Consider the following 15,162-nt stretch of genomic DNA (forward strand, 5'->3'; position numbering starts at 1 on the left):
TACCTTAGTTGCATTGATTAAGTATTACACTTAATTAAACATGCGTATTACTGCTGTGTTGACATATTTTGGGTTTAATTCCATAAAAGAGATCGACTATAACAACATAACAATATAAAGAGAACAGAGAAAGAGAACATGAGAAACGATATGATTCATAGCAATTCCACAATTGTCGATACTTAGTAGAAATAAGATATTGTGTTTTAGCTGATTTAGCAGGATTTCCTTATTAAAGTCGTATAGTATTTCCTTGCTAGAGTTGTACGTGAAGTTGCCTATCATATTGAAAGAGTTGACATGGAGAGGGGAGGATTGCACTTACACTCACATAGCCACGAAAGAAACAGACCATCTATGTGGCTTCACTCTCTCATGGGAGAAAGCCACCTAGGATAGAAAAATGTCCACGTAAGTTGTATTATATTTTAATATAGAGAGAGGTGATAGTAGATATATATATATATCAGAAAAAAAAGAAAAAGAAAATATAAAAAATGTTATTATAAGGCCCATCTTTCAAACTCTGTGAGACGGTAAACTTTACCGACATTTGATATTCCAAACCATTGGAATCAGCCTTATCATCTCAGCTTCCAAAACATTTGTCCAAAAATTGACTGACTGACTGACTGAGCTGAAAAAAAGCATGGCGGGAATAGCTGCATCCTTAAACTTCAACATCTCCTCGTCAACTCATCCATGCCTTCCTTCTTCCTCTTCACTTTCTTTCTCTGCTAAACCCCACCATTTCCTCCCAATACGTACTTCCCCCAAAATGCCCTCTCGCTCCAGATACCCAAGTAATCTTCTTTTTTCTTTTCGATATAAAGTTTTATAGTGTGATATTTTTGTTTATAGTTTTCCATTTTTTTGTTGTATGCAACAGGAATTTTCGCATTTACAAGCAATGATATTAAAGTGGGTTCTAACGTTGAAGTTGATGGTGCTCCTTGGAGAGTTATAGGTACATTCTTTTTTATTTTATTTTTAAGTTATAGATACTCATATCATATGAGTCATTTGCAATGTATATTCTTAAATTAGTGTAGTTCCTAAGTTTATAAAGTGATTTGATTTTGTGGTGTAGAGTTTCTTCATGTGAAACCTGGAAAGGGAGCTGCATTTGTTAGGACGAAAATGCGCAATTATGTGACTGGAAATACAGTGGAGAAAACTTTTCGTGCGGGGAGTACGGTAATATGCTTCTCTATATGTTGTACATTTTGGAACTTGGATCTATTTGTTGTAATGGTACCAAGTTTAAGACGAGATATTTCTGTTATGATATTCTATGTTATGGAAAAGTTGGTTTGAAAAATGAATGTTGAGTTAGAGTGTTGAAGGAATGCCGATTTGTGAAAATTTTGTGTGGATAGGAACATATTAAGACGGGTGTGTCTCTCTGGGGGAATGGACTACTGCAGTCTGGGTGCACATGTATCCTAGGCATCTGTGAAGTGGTTGTGGCGAAGGGACTAAGCTCTCTTTGGGCACTTTTGATGAGTGTTCATGCGCTTTACTGTTTATTGTGGAGATTAGTAAGATCTAGTAGAGTTTCCGATCTTCTGTTTTTGTGACGTGTTGTTTTTTCAGATAAATGAAGCAGATATCTTGAAGGAGACCAAGCAATACACTTACAAAGATGGTGACCAGTTTGTGTTCATGGACCTGGTATTGTTGTTTTCCTCACATCATTGGATAGCGTTTTGTTCTCAAATTTAATTTGGTTTGACGTTGGACGTCTTCTGCCTATCTAAATAAATGTGTACGATATAGCGGCTGTGTTTTGACATTATCCATGTGTTTGAGCGTTCCAACTTATGAGATAGTACAGATCATACGTTTCAGTTAAATTAGTGGAATAACTTGAATTTATCTAAGAATATACTGATTCTAGGTCCTTTGAATCAATTTGCTCCATTAGACATTGAATCGTTTAATTAGTAAATGTAGCTGTTCTGTGCTTCTCATAGTTTAATTCTGTTGTAGTTTAGCTTATTGAAAAAAAAAACAAAAGATCCTGCATTTTCTATTTGCAGAGCTCCTATGAAGAAATACGTCTGAATGATAAAGATGTCGGCGATAGGAAAAAGTGGCTCAAGGAAGGGATGGATTGCACTGTTCTCTTTTGGAATGGGAAGGTATGCTTCCTTTATATTGTTCTGTTTACTCTCTAATACCTCAATGTTTAAACTTTTGTTGGCTGTGTTACAAATAGGGAAAGCACTTTCGTATTCTTATTTGCATCCAATACCAAAACAACCAAATTAAGGAACCTTTTCCAGGAATGAATCAACCAATTGGCCAAACATGGCCATTTTGTAAGTACAGCCAACAATAGTTTGAAATATCACATTGTGCGTCAATATGATTTGACTAAAAGTTGACACTGAAGGCATGAATCTGTCCTCCTGCTTCCCAAAGCTCTGGATGGATATCATAATTTAACGTATGAGATTGCGCCCCGAATATTACTGGACAAAAGTTGACCCTGAAATAACCCTTCTGCTTCCGAAAATTCTGGATGAATACTGCTTTTGAAAGGGAAAAACAGATTCATGCAACTGACACCAGAAATGTGTTGAGCGTGATAAATAACACCATTTAAGGTGATAGGTGGAAAGTACCTGAAAAATGGCTTTGCCCATATCGAGGATCTATGAACTATAAAGAAAGAAACATTTAAGAGTATGTACCCCTGACACTTTGAAGAGTATATATGTGCCACTGGGGAAGAAGTGGATAAGTGAGGGAAGTGAGGAGCCGCCACAATGCAAAATAAGAATGGAAGTAAGTAAATGGTCTATGGTGATCTAGGATGTTAAATAGAGTAAGAGTGAGATCTACTTTTAGCACAGGTTGCAGGCTCTAATTTTGGCAAAAAATGGCCTGAATTGGGGTTCTAAGCTAAATACAGAGCCAAATGCCATGGTAGAAGATACATGTTCCAATAAAAATCTAATGTTGTGATAGGACCTATGTTCCCAACCCTCGATTACTTGATGCATGCTTTTTGCCTTTACGAGTAACAGATGGAATAAAAGAAACTGAAATGTTTAGATATCATCAGTTATGTTTATTAGAACAGACTGCATCTTTTTGTCTGTGCTCGTGTATGTAAACTAAACCTTATCCCTCTTGGACATATTAAATATAGGAATTTACTATGAAAGGAATGGCAGTGGTTCATTCAATTTGTTTGACATTGGTGCAGGTTATTGATTTTGATCTACCAATCACAGTTAAGCTGTCCGTTGTTAGTGTGGACCCTGGCCTTAAAGGTGACACTGCACAAGGTAATGCTGTGTGGGTTCTGGTAGAATTTAATTTGATCTTGCCAATATAAAAAAGAATCAGGAACCTTAAACATTTTAAGTGCATTACTTAAACTATGTAGGACCTTTGATATCACCCTCTATAAATCAGAAGTACTTACATTGTAGAACATATTTTTCTGTAATCTCCTTCACTCATAGTCATATGTATGGTGTTATCTATGTCTTTTAGTAGAGCCTTAGGTTACAACAAATTATATGCAAACTTCCGACAAGTTATCGGCATCTATAAATCTCTAATTCTTCTTTCTATCTGCTGTCTTCTGACAGGTGGATCAAAGCCAGCAACGGTTGACACAGGAGCTGTTGTAAATGTCCCTTTATTTGTGAACACTGGAGATGAAATATTGGTGGATTCAAGAACTGGGCAATACATGAGCAGGGCATAAATAATTGATACTTTCCCTTTTGATTGGTCTATCCAACTTTTGACTTGCGAACTTTCCCGTTTCCCCTGCAATACATCAGGTATAGGAGCCAGAAGAGTATGAAAGCAGATGTATAGTACATCACTACCTATCTCTGCAAGTCTACAATATATATAGAGATGCGGTTTCTCTGCAATTTTGTGTATTCCTTACGTTTCAAACCATTAGATCCTATACACGTATTTCTGCTCAATTTATTGTCAGGTGATACACTTCTTTTGGCATTAGTATCATGTACTTTTGAGCAAATCTACAGAGACGCTTGTTTTCAAATCACCCCTAATTGATGATTATTAGCAATGGGAATTGGGATATTAGTATTGTGCTTCCTGAACTGGTCCATATTATATTTTTTACATTTAGTAGCATGATGGTCATCTGTCTCAGGTTTTATATGAAAAATGTATTTAGGTGTGCAAGTGCTCAAGAAGTTGAGGACCACAACAACCAAACATTATGTTGTGTGCTGATGAACCCATTGAGTATATGTACTAGGTTTGTGATTAACACGACCAATTTCCTCATCTTTGAGTTATTAGTAAAGGAACATCCCCTCTTGCCCTTTGGACGACCTTGCGAAATGTCCCATAAATGGAAGCACTCAACATTCATTAACGTCGTAACTTTCAATTATTGCACAACTTGCATCTCAATAAGGGATGAGTCGCTTCTATAACATAATATACCTCGAGTACTCAATATTACGACATAAAAGAAGAAAATGAAGGGAGTACGTTGGACGTTTACAGACAAATTCACACTCTTGAACTACACGTTTCTTCAGCTCATATGGGAGAGAAAGGAGAATGGTCCTTTGTATTCTTCTTTTCAAGATATACCACTAGCACATCACTCTCAGTTAAGTTCCAAAAGCCTTGAGATCTTGAGCTTGTCTCAGCGTAGTTGAAGAATCAAACTTAATAATGATCACAATGTACAAAAAAATAATTACATGTTACAGAAGTCAACAAGCCCACACATTCAGATCTCAGAGTCATTGTATAATTCTTTTCCTGCTCATAGTACTCCTCTATGGTCTTACTTCAGCCGAAACATCCTCCAAGTTACATAGTTTTCTAGGTTGCCAACAAGGACTCACACCTCGCTTGATTGCTGCTGCATATAGTTTACCAGCATCTAAAAGCCGTCCCTGCCTATTGAATTCACTGATCATTAGCTTATATGAAGTTCTGCTAGGAAGTTCACCTGCTTCACTCATAAGGACCAGAATGAGAATAGCGTCGTCGACCCTTCCTTCACTGCAAAGCGCTTTAATAACAACATTAAACGTATTCAACCTTGGAGGGTTACCAATTCTCATCATTTCGTGTAAACTAGATAACGCCTTCTCCACCGTCCCTCTGGTGGACAAAGTTTGGATTACCAAGCCATGAGTTTCAGGGTAAAGAGTTGATCCTGATGACTTGATTCTTTCCAACACTTCCTCAACATCTCCAAATAGCTCTTCATTGGTCCCTGATCTCCTACAAATTCCTCTTAGAAGGGTATTCATTATCCTTTCATCTACTTCAAAACCTATCTCCACCATCTCCTTGTAAACCTTTAGAGCTGCCAACACTTTCCCCCATTTCAATAGTCCATGTAACACAGTATTGTAACTAATATGATCAGGCTGGCAATCTCTCTCCTTCATTCTCTTCAACAAACTGACCCCCTCCAATGACCTCCCTTCCCTACAATACCCATTAAACAAGGTATTAAACGTGACAACATTCGGCTTTAAGCCATCCGCTAGAGCTTCTTCCAGCAACTCCATCCCCTCGTCCGATCGACCCACCTTACAAAAACCATCCATAACTGCAGTATAAGTATAAATATCCGGTTTCTTCAAAGATTTCTTCATCTTCACCAACAACTTAAATGCTTCCTCAACTTTACCCACATAACACAAACCTTTCATCAAACAGTTATAAGTCTGAACATTGGGTTCACACCCAGTTTTACTCATGACCTCAAAAACCTCAAAAGCTATCTTCACTCTTCCCCTTACACACAATGAATTAATAACATCTGTAAATATCACAACATGTGGAGTGAAACCATTTTCCACCATTTGGTCTAGAATCATTTTAGCTTCAAGTGGTTCATTCTTCTTGCAATAACATCTAACCATTGTCGAAAATCGTTTAGAATCCGGTATTATATCACATTTTACTGATTCCTTAAACAGTTTCTCAGCTATATCTATCTTATCTGCCTCCACTAAATCAATAAGCAGACTGTTCAAGTCTTTACTCAGTACAAACCCACTATCTTTTTTTCGAAATAGTCAAGAAACTTGCTTCCTTCTCCACAGACTAATAAGTTTCTAACATTTTCAACAAAATCACTTTCAAAGTTAGTGTCTTTCTTAGTAGAACAGGCATTCACTTGATTTTGTGGAGTGGGTATTTTGGTTACTTGACCAAGAAGTTTATTGTTCTTGTTAAGAGGATTGAGAGTTGCTGTTGAAGTAGAGAAAGGCAATGGTGCATGGAGAGTCAGCTTAGCTTGTTGGGTTTTGAGATGTTGTCTGGTTTTGAAGGAAAGATGGGGAGAGAGAGGAAGGGAGCAAGATAATGGACAAGTCATTTTTCATGAACGTGTGTTCAAGGAAAGAGGACAGGACTCACTTTCCAAGTTCAGTTTAATTGACTGCAAATTTACATTTAGATCAAGTTACACAACTGAAGGTTCAATTAACAAATGAAAGGGAAACACCAGTTCTGACAGTACATTTCTGAACTCTTTTTGTGCCGTCAATTTTGAGCGACTGTCAGCTAGCAAGCTGGGACACTTACAACCCAGTTTCTGTAAATTCCATGGTCTTTGACTAAATAGACGTCACTTGAATCAATTTCATTGAACAGATTACGGAAAAAGCGGAAGCCCTCAGGGCTGATGTCTCTGCACAGTAACCCTTTGCTTTCAGCTGTAAGAAGATGCTCCTTCGCCATTGCTGGGGCAATACCTAGTGTTATTGCAGCATCGCTTGGGCTTATCCCAGTTCGCAGGGCATCAGGTTTTGATACAAGGGATTTGATTCTCTCAAAGACCTCCTCATCGCTATGGGACTTACTCTGGATTACCATTACTCCACTATCAAACTTCCTAAGCATGACAGGGACGTCAAACTTTTCCCACATAGCACAAGCTCGCAGCAAGTCCTCAGGTGAAATCAATTCTGTTCCTCGAGCACGATTGAAGAGACAATAGACATCTACCAACGCAATCATTCCTCCAGCTCTCTCTAACGGCAACTTTACAAAATCTGCCAACTGGCGAGACAACTGTTGATGATACAAAGCACCGGCAGATTCTTTTGTAACTGGTGATGCAATACCGACACTCAGCATCCAATCCTGCATCTCTTGCTTAGAAGTCATTTCCTCATCATTTGCAGGGCCGGACAACAGCTTTAGCCTCATTTTCTCTGCCAGCATCACCATCTCCTTAGCTTTACTCATGAGAGCATTCAAATCTTGAAAAGCGTCCTGCAAGCTCTTATCCGTACTCTCCCACATCTCCTGCTCCCTCCTTAGAATCCCCGAAACCCCAACCATTGCTGTGGTGGTCCTCACTACACCACCAGAACCCTCGGTGCTCGAAGTCATCAAATCAACCGAACTCCCAGAAGAGCCGGAAATCTCCCACGATCTGGCCCTCAAAGCATCCCAAAACCTAGCGTACAAGGAATCAGGGTCAGACTTTGATCCCCTCATAACAAGCGTGAGGACCAGCGATTTAGGCCCATTCTCATGGATCTGGCCTTCAAGGGAAGTGGAGACCTGAAAACGGACCCTTGGGCTAGCAAACATTTTCTTGATTGACTTCTTGGGTGGGAAAATGTGAGTGATGGCGCCCAGAGGAATCGCCACAGCTGTAACTCCACCAGAGGAGGTATTAGTATCTGAGTTATTGGTCAATGAGGAGTCGCGAATCAAGAGAAGTCGGTGGGTTGTGAGGATCAAAACACCAGATTTGAAAAGAGGAAATTGAGTGTTTTCTTCGCTTTCAAGATCAACAGAGGAGAGGAGTGTAGATTCCACTTCACCGAGCTGAAGAACTGGTCGCCCGCTGCTAGTGAGTTGTGCACCAGGTAGCAATTTTGTGGCAGCCATTGTTTACTTCCACAGACTTGCTCACCTAACAATTGTTTTGTGGCAAAATTATACACCCAAGCAATTTTGTTGCAGGCTATGTATACACAAAACAAATTTCTAATACTTACCTTTTTTTATTAAGCGCTGAAACTAGAGTACAGAAATTTTCTGTTTCTGGGGCATACAAATCAAAAGCAATGATCCAACCCTTCTAAACATCCCTACAAGCGCTCACCCATGAACAAACACAAAGACAAATCATTCAATCACACAGTTATTTTTCAGTCTTTGCAGTCCGAATAAAGCATACACCTGCACCACATGGACAAGTAACATCTTGAAATGATGAACTGGGTGTTGAATACTGTGCAGTATTAGATGTAGGAGTTGCTGACGAATTGTCGCACCACTCAAAGGATCCACAACCTCCGTTTTCCTGGGACGTAATTCAAACGTCAAATATCAAGCATAGCAAGAATCTTAGAAGATCGAGTATCAAAAACCAAAGTATAATATGTGTAAATTTCAAAGAATATTATTATCCTCAAGAATAAATTGTCTTAAATGAATCTTATATTCTTATGCATCCTAGAAATTGATCTTAGGGGTGTTCTCATACACAGCATAAAAAAACTCAGAGCTTAAGTTTTTGACTAATTTATGGGTGATAACATATATATTACTAACATGTTGGAACCTAAGTCTCTAATAATAACACTAACTAACTTTACTAATTAGACAAAGAGTAGAACCTAAGCTTACTACCAAAAATCCAGTAGACACCTTTGATGATGCATCGGATACCTAATACAAATACAGTAAGTGGTATCACTTTACAACCTCTGTTTTCCTGGGCGTTATTCAAACGCCAAGTATCAAGCATAACAAGAATATCACAAGTTCGACTATCAAAAACCACCTCATTTTTTGGGTGAGAAGAATACCACTCATATACATACAGATAGCTCCACTATTACATTTTAATCACACAGTTCATCAGGGCACAAGAATCATATTGTTAATGGAAAATAATTCAAACAATTAGATAGTGAAGTATATAAAAACTTTTTTACCAAGTAACTAGTTAACAAGGTCGGAAAATAATGGGTTGTTCGAAAACACCCAATCAAGGATCAAAGATCAAATTTTTAACAAGTTATAATAAATAACGATACCTGGAATCTTCGCCCCTTCCCTCAGCGAGAGAGAATATCAGAATACTGAATAGAGAGAAAGTCAAGCCCATGTTACATTTTGGACCCCCACCCCCTAGGCCCAAAAACATCAACTTTTCATTTTATTGTATAGATTTTCTCCACATATTATTGTTAACAAAAGACATAAACAAAGCCAAAACAGGACTTGAATACATATAACACCAACTTTGTATCAAGAATGGATTGATGATAAAAGCTTAGAGGCCTCCTATGTTTAAACTTTGTACTGATCTGCTAAATCTCTTGCAATATATATGATCATTTGGAACTGCGTCAGCTGGTCTTCCCTTCCTACTGAGCAATGGCTTCAATACTTTCTTTAGAACCTTTGAAAGACGACTATAGCATTGCCTATGTCGTTGATGTGAGGCCATTGGTGTCGCTGGTGGTCCATAAGGTCGACAAACATTTGCTGAGAAACTCCTGCCAAGCATTGCTTGGTTCAATGTGATCTCAAAAGTTAGTCTCTCAAACTGATCAAACAAAGAACTATGTTCATCTCCAAACCTCCATGGACTCTTTGGCATTGCTTCCATGATGATCTAATTCTATCAGTAATTCTATCAGTTTATAACGAATCTAAACTTCATACTACTTAGCTTCCTCCAAACAAGTTCCAGCCTTTAATATTCTGATTTGTGTTTTCTTTATTAGCCTTTTTTTTGGGTGATTGATGTTATTACAAATCTACCAACCACTTTAAATACTTTTATAAACCTTATTACACACAAAAGCATTTCTAACCAAAATATATTGGAACCGAATAACAGCATTTTTTTTTATGAATGAAAACTTGTGCAACACTAAATAGTTCGACATCAATGGACTCTTTTTTGGTAAAATAAACAAATTGAGAAAAAGTTACACAAGGCTACTCAGGCCATCATCAATGCCTCTGATTACACAAAAAAAGAACGATATTGATTGTTCACTTGATATCTAACTTGGAATGGTGATTCAATTGGGCACTGAAACAAATTGGATTGGGCAAACACCCCAACCCAAAAAAAAAAGAAATATTACAAGTTTGTCATTAAAGCCCAGGCCCAATAACCAATCAAACCAGTCTCGCTATAATAAAACCCTCGGGTCGTTTGAGTGTACACTCAAACGGTCTCGCCATGTTGTTTGAGTATACACTCAAATGGTTTTGCCATATCGTTTGAGTGTACACTGAAACGGTCTTGCCATGTCGTTTGAGACAAAACTATTGGGTTTTAGCTAGACTATATGTATGGGTCGTTTAGGCAGGTCTCGGTGACGACATGGCGGGTCGTTTTGGGGACTCTCTTGAACATACATAACGCGGCTCTTGGGTGACATGGCTGGGTCGTTTGGACTTAAATTTTTTGATTTGTCTGTCACAAGTTCATTTTAAAAATCAACTTCCACTTAATCAACCCAAACTCGAACACAAACTCGAAACGAGTTCATCAAGCTTAGGCAAACTCGAACTCAAGTTTAATCAACCCAATCTTCCACTCAAACTCAAAAAAAAAATCAAGTTTGAAGTCATCAAGTTTAATCGACCTAATCTTCCACTCAAACTCAAACTCATCAAGTTTGTATTGAGTTTGATATGAAGTCATCATGTTTGTAATATTTGGGTTGAAGTCATCCAAAAAAATACTTTGTATTGAGTTTGAAATCATCAAGTTTAATTAACTCAATCTTCCACCCAAACTCGAACTCAAATTTTGTATTAAAGTGGTTAGATTGGGTGTACCAAACTCGAAATTTCTTTGGATGCAAACTTAAATTTTTTGGATGCCAAACTCGAACTCACGAAAGAGATGATACCGGTACAAGCAGTTACAAAACAAAACTTCCGGTATGTGTTAAGGTGGGGTGGAAGTGTATTAGGCTATTTCTGTTGGACTTAGTTGTTGGGCTTGGGCCAAAGGCTACCCAATACAAGACCCCTTGGAATCAGTGTTCATAATTTTGTTCACTTGGAAGCAGTGCTCAAAATTGTTTTAATGCCTAGCATATATAGTCTTATCCAAAACTACCACTACAACATAACCTGACGTGATTATCGGGGGGAAGATAACCTGACGTACTAAATAATCCCTACTATATATATGTCTAAGTTAACACTAGCTTTCGAACCTGTCCTATGAATGGGTGTCGTTATATTAAATTATTCTAAAAAATATTAACAACTATGCAGAGCTATGAGATATGGAAATTATATTAATCACTCATTCAAATTTCTTGCACCACTATTTATAAAAAGAAAACACCAAACCTTGATAAAACTCATCGACTTATTTTTGTTGTTAGGTTTAATAATAGAAATTTTGTGAGAATGCCCAATGTGACAAAGATGATATTGAAGCTACTTGAATAGCAAGAAATTCCTAATCATAATAAAGGAATTATAATAAACACTACTTAAAATGCAAAACTATGCTTGTCTAGACATTATATTCTCCCTACATATAATACAATTATGTTTCGAGATTAGTTCAATGCATTTGCATTAAGTTTATGATTTTTTGTTAATTAATTTTTGAGGCTAGTTCAATGTAGTTGCATCTAGTTTCCGATTTCCCATTAATTATTCTTTGAGGTTAATTCAATGTAGCTGTATCAAGTTTCTGATTTCTCGTTAATTATTCTTTGAGGTTAGTTAGGTCAGAATCGATCCAAGTTTATGATTTCCCGTTAGTTATTCATTAATGTTAATTGAGTACAGTTGCATCTAGTTTTCAATGTTTCGTTAATTACTCATTGAGATTAGTTTATTGCAATTGCATCAAGGTTCCAATTTTTCGTTAATTACTCTTTAAGGTTGGTTCAATACATTTGCATCCAGTTTCTGATTTCTAGTTAATTATTTTTCGAGGTTAGTTCGATCCATTTGCATATAGCTTCTAATTTCCGGTTATTTATGCTTTGGGGGTAGTTCGATGCAATTACATCCGGTTTCCGATTTCAGGTTAACTATTCTTTGAGATTATTTCAATGCATTTGCATCAAGTTTCCGATTTTCCGTTAAATATTCTTCAAGGATATTGCATCCAATTTCTGATTTCCTGGATTGTTAGTTAATATATGATTTTAGTTTAATGTAGTTGCATCTAGTTTCCAATTTTTCATTAATTTTTTTTTTGAGGTTAGTTCAATGCAGTTGCATCTAATTTTCCGTTAATTGTTATTTGAGGTTAGATCAATGCATTTGCAGCAAGTTTTCGATTTTCCGTCATTTATTTTTTGAGGTTTGTTCAATGCAGTTGCATCAAATTTATGATTTATGGTTAATTATTCATTGAGGTTAGTTCAATATGCAGTTGCATCAATTTTTCGATGTTTCATTAATTAGTCTTTGAGATTAGTTCATTGCATTTGCATCAAGTTTCCGATTTCTCATTAATAACTCTTTAAAGTTAGTTCAATATATCTGCATCTAGTTTATGATTTCTGATTATTTATGCTTTGAGATTAGTTCGATGCAATTTCATCCGATTTTTGATTTCTCGTTAACTATTCTTTGAGATTATTTCAATGTATTTGCATCTAGTTTTTTTTTTTTTTTAATTTCCTACCAATTATTCTATGAGGTTAGTTCAATGCAGTTGCATTCATTTTTTGATTTTCTGTTAATTATGTTTTGAGGTTAGTTCAATGTATTTGCATCCAGTTTCCGATTCCCAGTTAATTATTATTTGAGGTTTGTTTGATGCATTTGCATACCATTTTCAATTTTTCGTTAAATATTTTTCAAGGATTTGCATCCAATTTCTAATTTCCCGTTAGTTATTCTTTGACGTTAGTTTAACGCATTCGTATCCAGTTTCCGATTTATAGTTAATTACTTTTTGAGTTTAGTTTATTGCATTTGCATAAATTTTTCAATTTCTCGTTAATTACTCTTTGAGCTCAGTTCAATATATTTGAATCCAGTTTTCGATTTCCTTTTAATTATCCAATGTGATGTGTAATACCAACTTTCTACTGATCCATCTGTAGTGTCTTTGCAAACATGACATAAAAATAAATTATACTTGATTTACTATATGGGATCATCAAAGATTATCCAGTCCCCGATTTTCCGTTAATTATTCTTTAAATTATACCTAACTCATCATGTGAGATATTCAAAGATTATCTACGAACGGGTCCTGTCATATTAATTATTCTGAAAAATATATGCAACTATATATGCATAACTATTATATACAAATATTATATTGATCACTCATCCAAATTTCTTATAACATAAAAACTCCACGTGCTCTCTATTAAAAAAAAAAAATTCATCATTGATAAAACCCTTCAACTTCATTTTGTTGTTTAATAATAGAAATTTGATTGAAGTTTTGTGAGATTGTCTAATAAGATGAAGTTCATACTGAAGCTACTTGAATAGCAAAGTGTTCCAAATCATATGAAAAAAAATAAGATAAACACCGTTTTAAATGCAAAACTATACTTATCAAGACATTCCCACAACATATAACACAACTATATTTTGAGGTTAATTTAATGCATTTGCATCCAGTTTCTGATTTTATGTTATTTATTTTTTGAGGTTAGTTCAATGCAGTTGCATCCAGTTTTCGATTTCTTGTTAATTATTCTTTGCAGTTAGTTCAATACATTTGCATCCAATTTTCAATTTCATGTTAATTGTTCTTTTGAGGTCGAGTTCAATGCATTTGCATCCAGTTTCGATTTCATGTTAATTATTCTTTGAGATTACTTAGTTTAATACATTTGCATCAAGTTTATGATTTCTCGTTTATTATTCAATAAGGTTGTATTTGCATCTAGTTTTTGATTTTCCGTTAATTACTGTCTGAGGTTAGTTAAATGAATTTACATCCAATTTCCGATTTTTCGTTAATTATTTCTTGAGATTAGTTCAATGCATTTGCATCCAATTTATTTTTTGAGATTAGTTCAATGTAGTTGCATCTGGTTTTCGATTTCCCGTTAATTATTTTTTAAGACTAGTTCCATGCATTTGTATCCTATTTCCAACTTATAGTTAAATTTTTTTAGGTTAGTTCAATACAGTTGCATACATTTTCCGATTTCCCATTAATGTAATTTTTGAGGGTTAGTTCAATGCATTTTCATCCAGTTCCCGATTTCTCGACAATTATTTTTTTATGTTAGTTCGATGTATTTGCATCAAAGTTTTGATTTTCCGTTAATTATTCTTTGAGGTTAGTTTAATACAGTTGTATCCATATTCCAATTGTCCATTAATTACTTTTTAAGATTAGTTTAATGTTTGCATTTGCATCCAATTTCGATTTCTCGTTAAATATTATTTGAGGTTAGTTCGATGCATTTGGATCTAGTTTTCTGTTTCCCGTTAATTGTTCTTTGACGTTAGTTTCATTCAGTATTATATATATATTAAAATATTTGTCATTATTGGTTTGTCGTTATTTTATTTTATTTTTCTATTATATATTTTGTGATGTTATTTTTTGTATAATTTAATTTTCCACATGTAATTTGTTTTGGTTTGGTATATAATTTATTTAACTCCAACACCCACTTTAACTAAATCCATAGTTATTCTGCTAAAATTGGAAATTATAAAATTCATAAATTTAATTGGAATATATCGTAATTATTGTGGCCAAAATTGTGGTTTTTGAAATTTTTAACTATTACTAAATGTCTAAATCCCACAGTGGATGACACATCAAATTGATCAAACTTTATTTGTTTAGGCCCATATATATAGTGCATACAATACAATTTTATTTGTTTTAGGTGTACACTGTTACTTATTTTTATGATTAGTTGATTTTTTTCTTTTTTTCCCAGTCACTTGTGTGGTTAACAAATGCATAAAGTAAATGTTCAAGCAACTCAATTCATTTTTTCTTTTGTTCTTTCATAGTTTCATTGTCATTTTTTAGAAAGAAATTTTGTTATGTTAAAATTCACCTGAATTCTTTGTGGTGTAAGGGTTTAGGAAAATCGTTTTTGGTTGAAACTATTGTTTTTAGCAATTTAGTTTTTTTTTTTTTATAATTTTTTTTGAAGTGAAAATTTTATTGATGCTGATAACGAATTTTACAAAAATAAAATAAAAATAGGACAAACG

General features: G+C 35.3%; 3 protein-coding genes across 5 annotated transcripts; 1 reads left to right on the forward strand and 2 right to left on the reverse strand.

The window, feature by feature from the left end:
- Window positions 1-603: 603 nt before the first annotated feature.
- LOC147490240 (elongation factor P (EF-P) family protein) lies at window positions 604-4,095 on the forward strand. Its single transcript, XM_086570918.1, has 7 exons — window positions 604-803; window positions 890-967; window positions 1,091-1,197; window positions 1,597-1,674; window positions 2,043-2,144; window positions 3,218-3,299; window positions 3,609-4,095. The coding sequence occupies exons 1-7, from the start codon at window positions 650-652 to the stop codon at window positions 3,725-3,727; spliced, it is 720 nt and encodes a 239-aa protein (XP_086427044.1). The 5' UTR covers window positions 604-649; the 3' UTR covers window positions 3,728-4,095.
- Window positions 4,096-4,434: 339 nt separating this feature from the next.
- Window positions 4,435-6,208, reverse strand: LOC147490241 (uncharacterized). The gene has a single exon (XM_086571274.1). The coding sequence runs from the start codon at window positions 5,898-5,900 to the stop codon at window positions 4,797-4,799; it is 1,104 nt and encodes a 367-aa protein (XP_086427400.1). The 5' UTR covers window positions 5,901-6,208; the 3' UTR covers window positions 4,435-4,796.
- A 149-nt stretch (window positions 6,209-6,357) lies between these two features.
- LOC147490242 (EAP30/Vps36 family protein) lies at window positions 6,358-9,620 on the reverse strand. 3 transcript variants are annotated; one of them, XM_086571271.1, is made up of 3 exons: window positions 9,045-9,620; window positions 7,998-8,305; window positions 6,358-7,912 (listed from the first exon to the last, which is right to left on the reverse strand). In XM_086571271.1, the coding sequence occupies exon 3, from the start codon at window positions 7,885-7,887 to the stop codon at window positions 6,547-6,549; it is 1,341 nt and encodes a 446-aa protein (XP_086427397.1). In that variant the 5' UTR covers window positions 7,888-7,912; window positions 7,998-8,305; window positions 9,045-9,620; the 3' UTR covers window positions 6,358-6,546. The 3 variants fall into 3 exon arrangements, with proteins under 3 accessions (XP_086427397.1, XP_086427398.1, XP_086427399.1); XM_086571272.1 differs by having other exon boundaries at window positions 8,943-9,056; XM_086571273.1 differs by lacking the exon at window positions 9,045-9,620 and adding an exon at window positions 8,814-8,921.
- Between the last annotated feature and the right edge of the window lie 5,542 nt (window positions 9,621-15,162).

This window comes from Coptis chinensis, chromosome 7 (genome assembly GCF_015680905.1).
Source record: "Coptis chinensis isolate HL-2020 chromosome 7, ASM1568090v1, whole genome shotgun sequence".
In the NCBI taxonomy this organism is placed as follows: Eukaryota; Viridiplantae; Streptophyta; class Magnoliopsida; order Ranunculales; family Ranunculaceae; genus Coptis; species Coptis chinensis.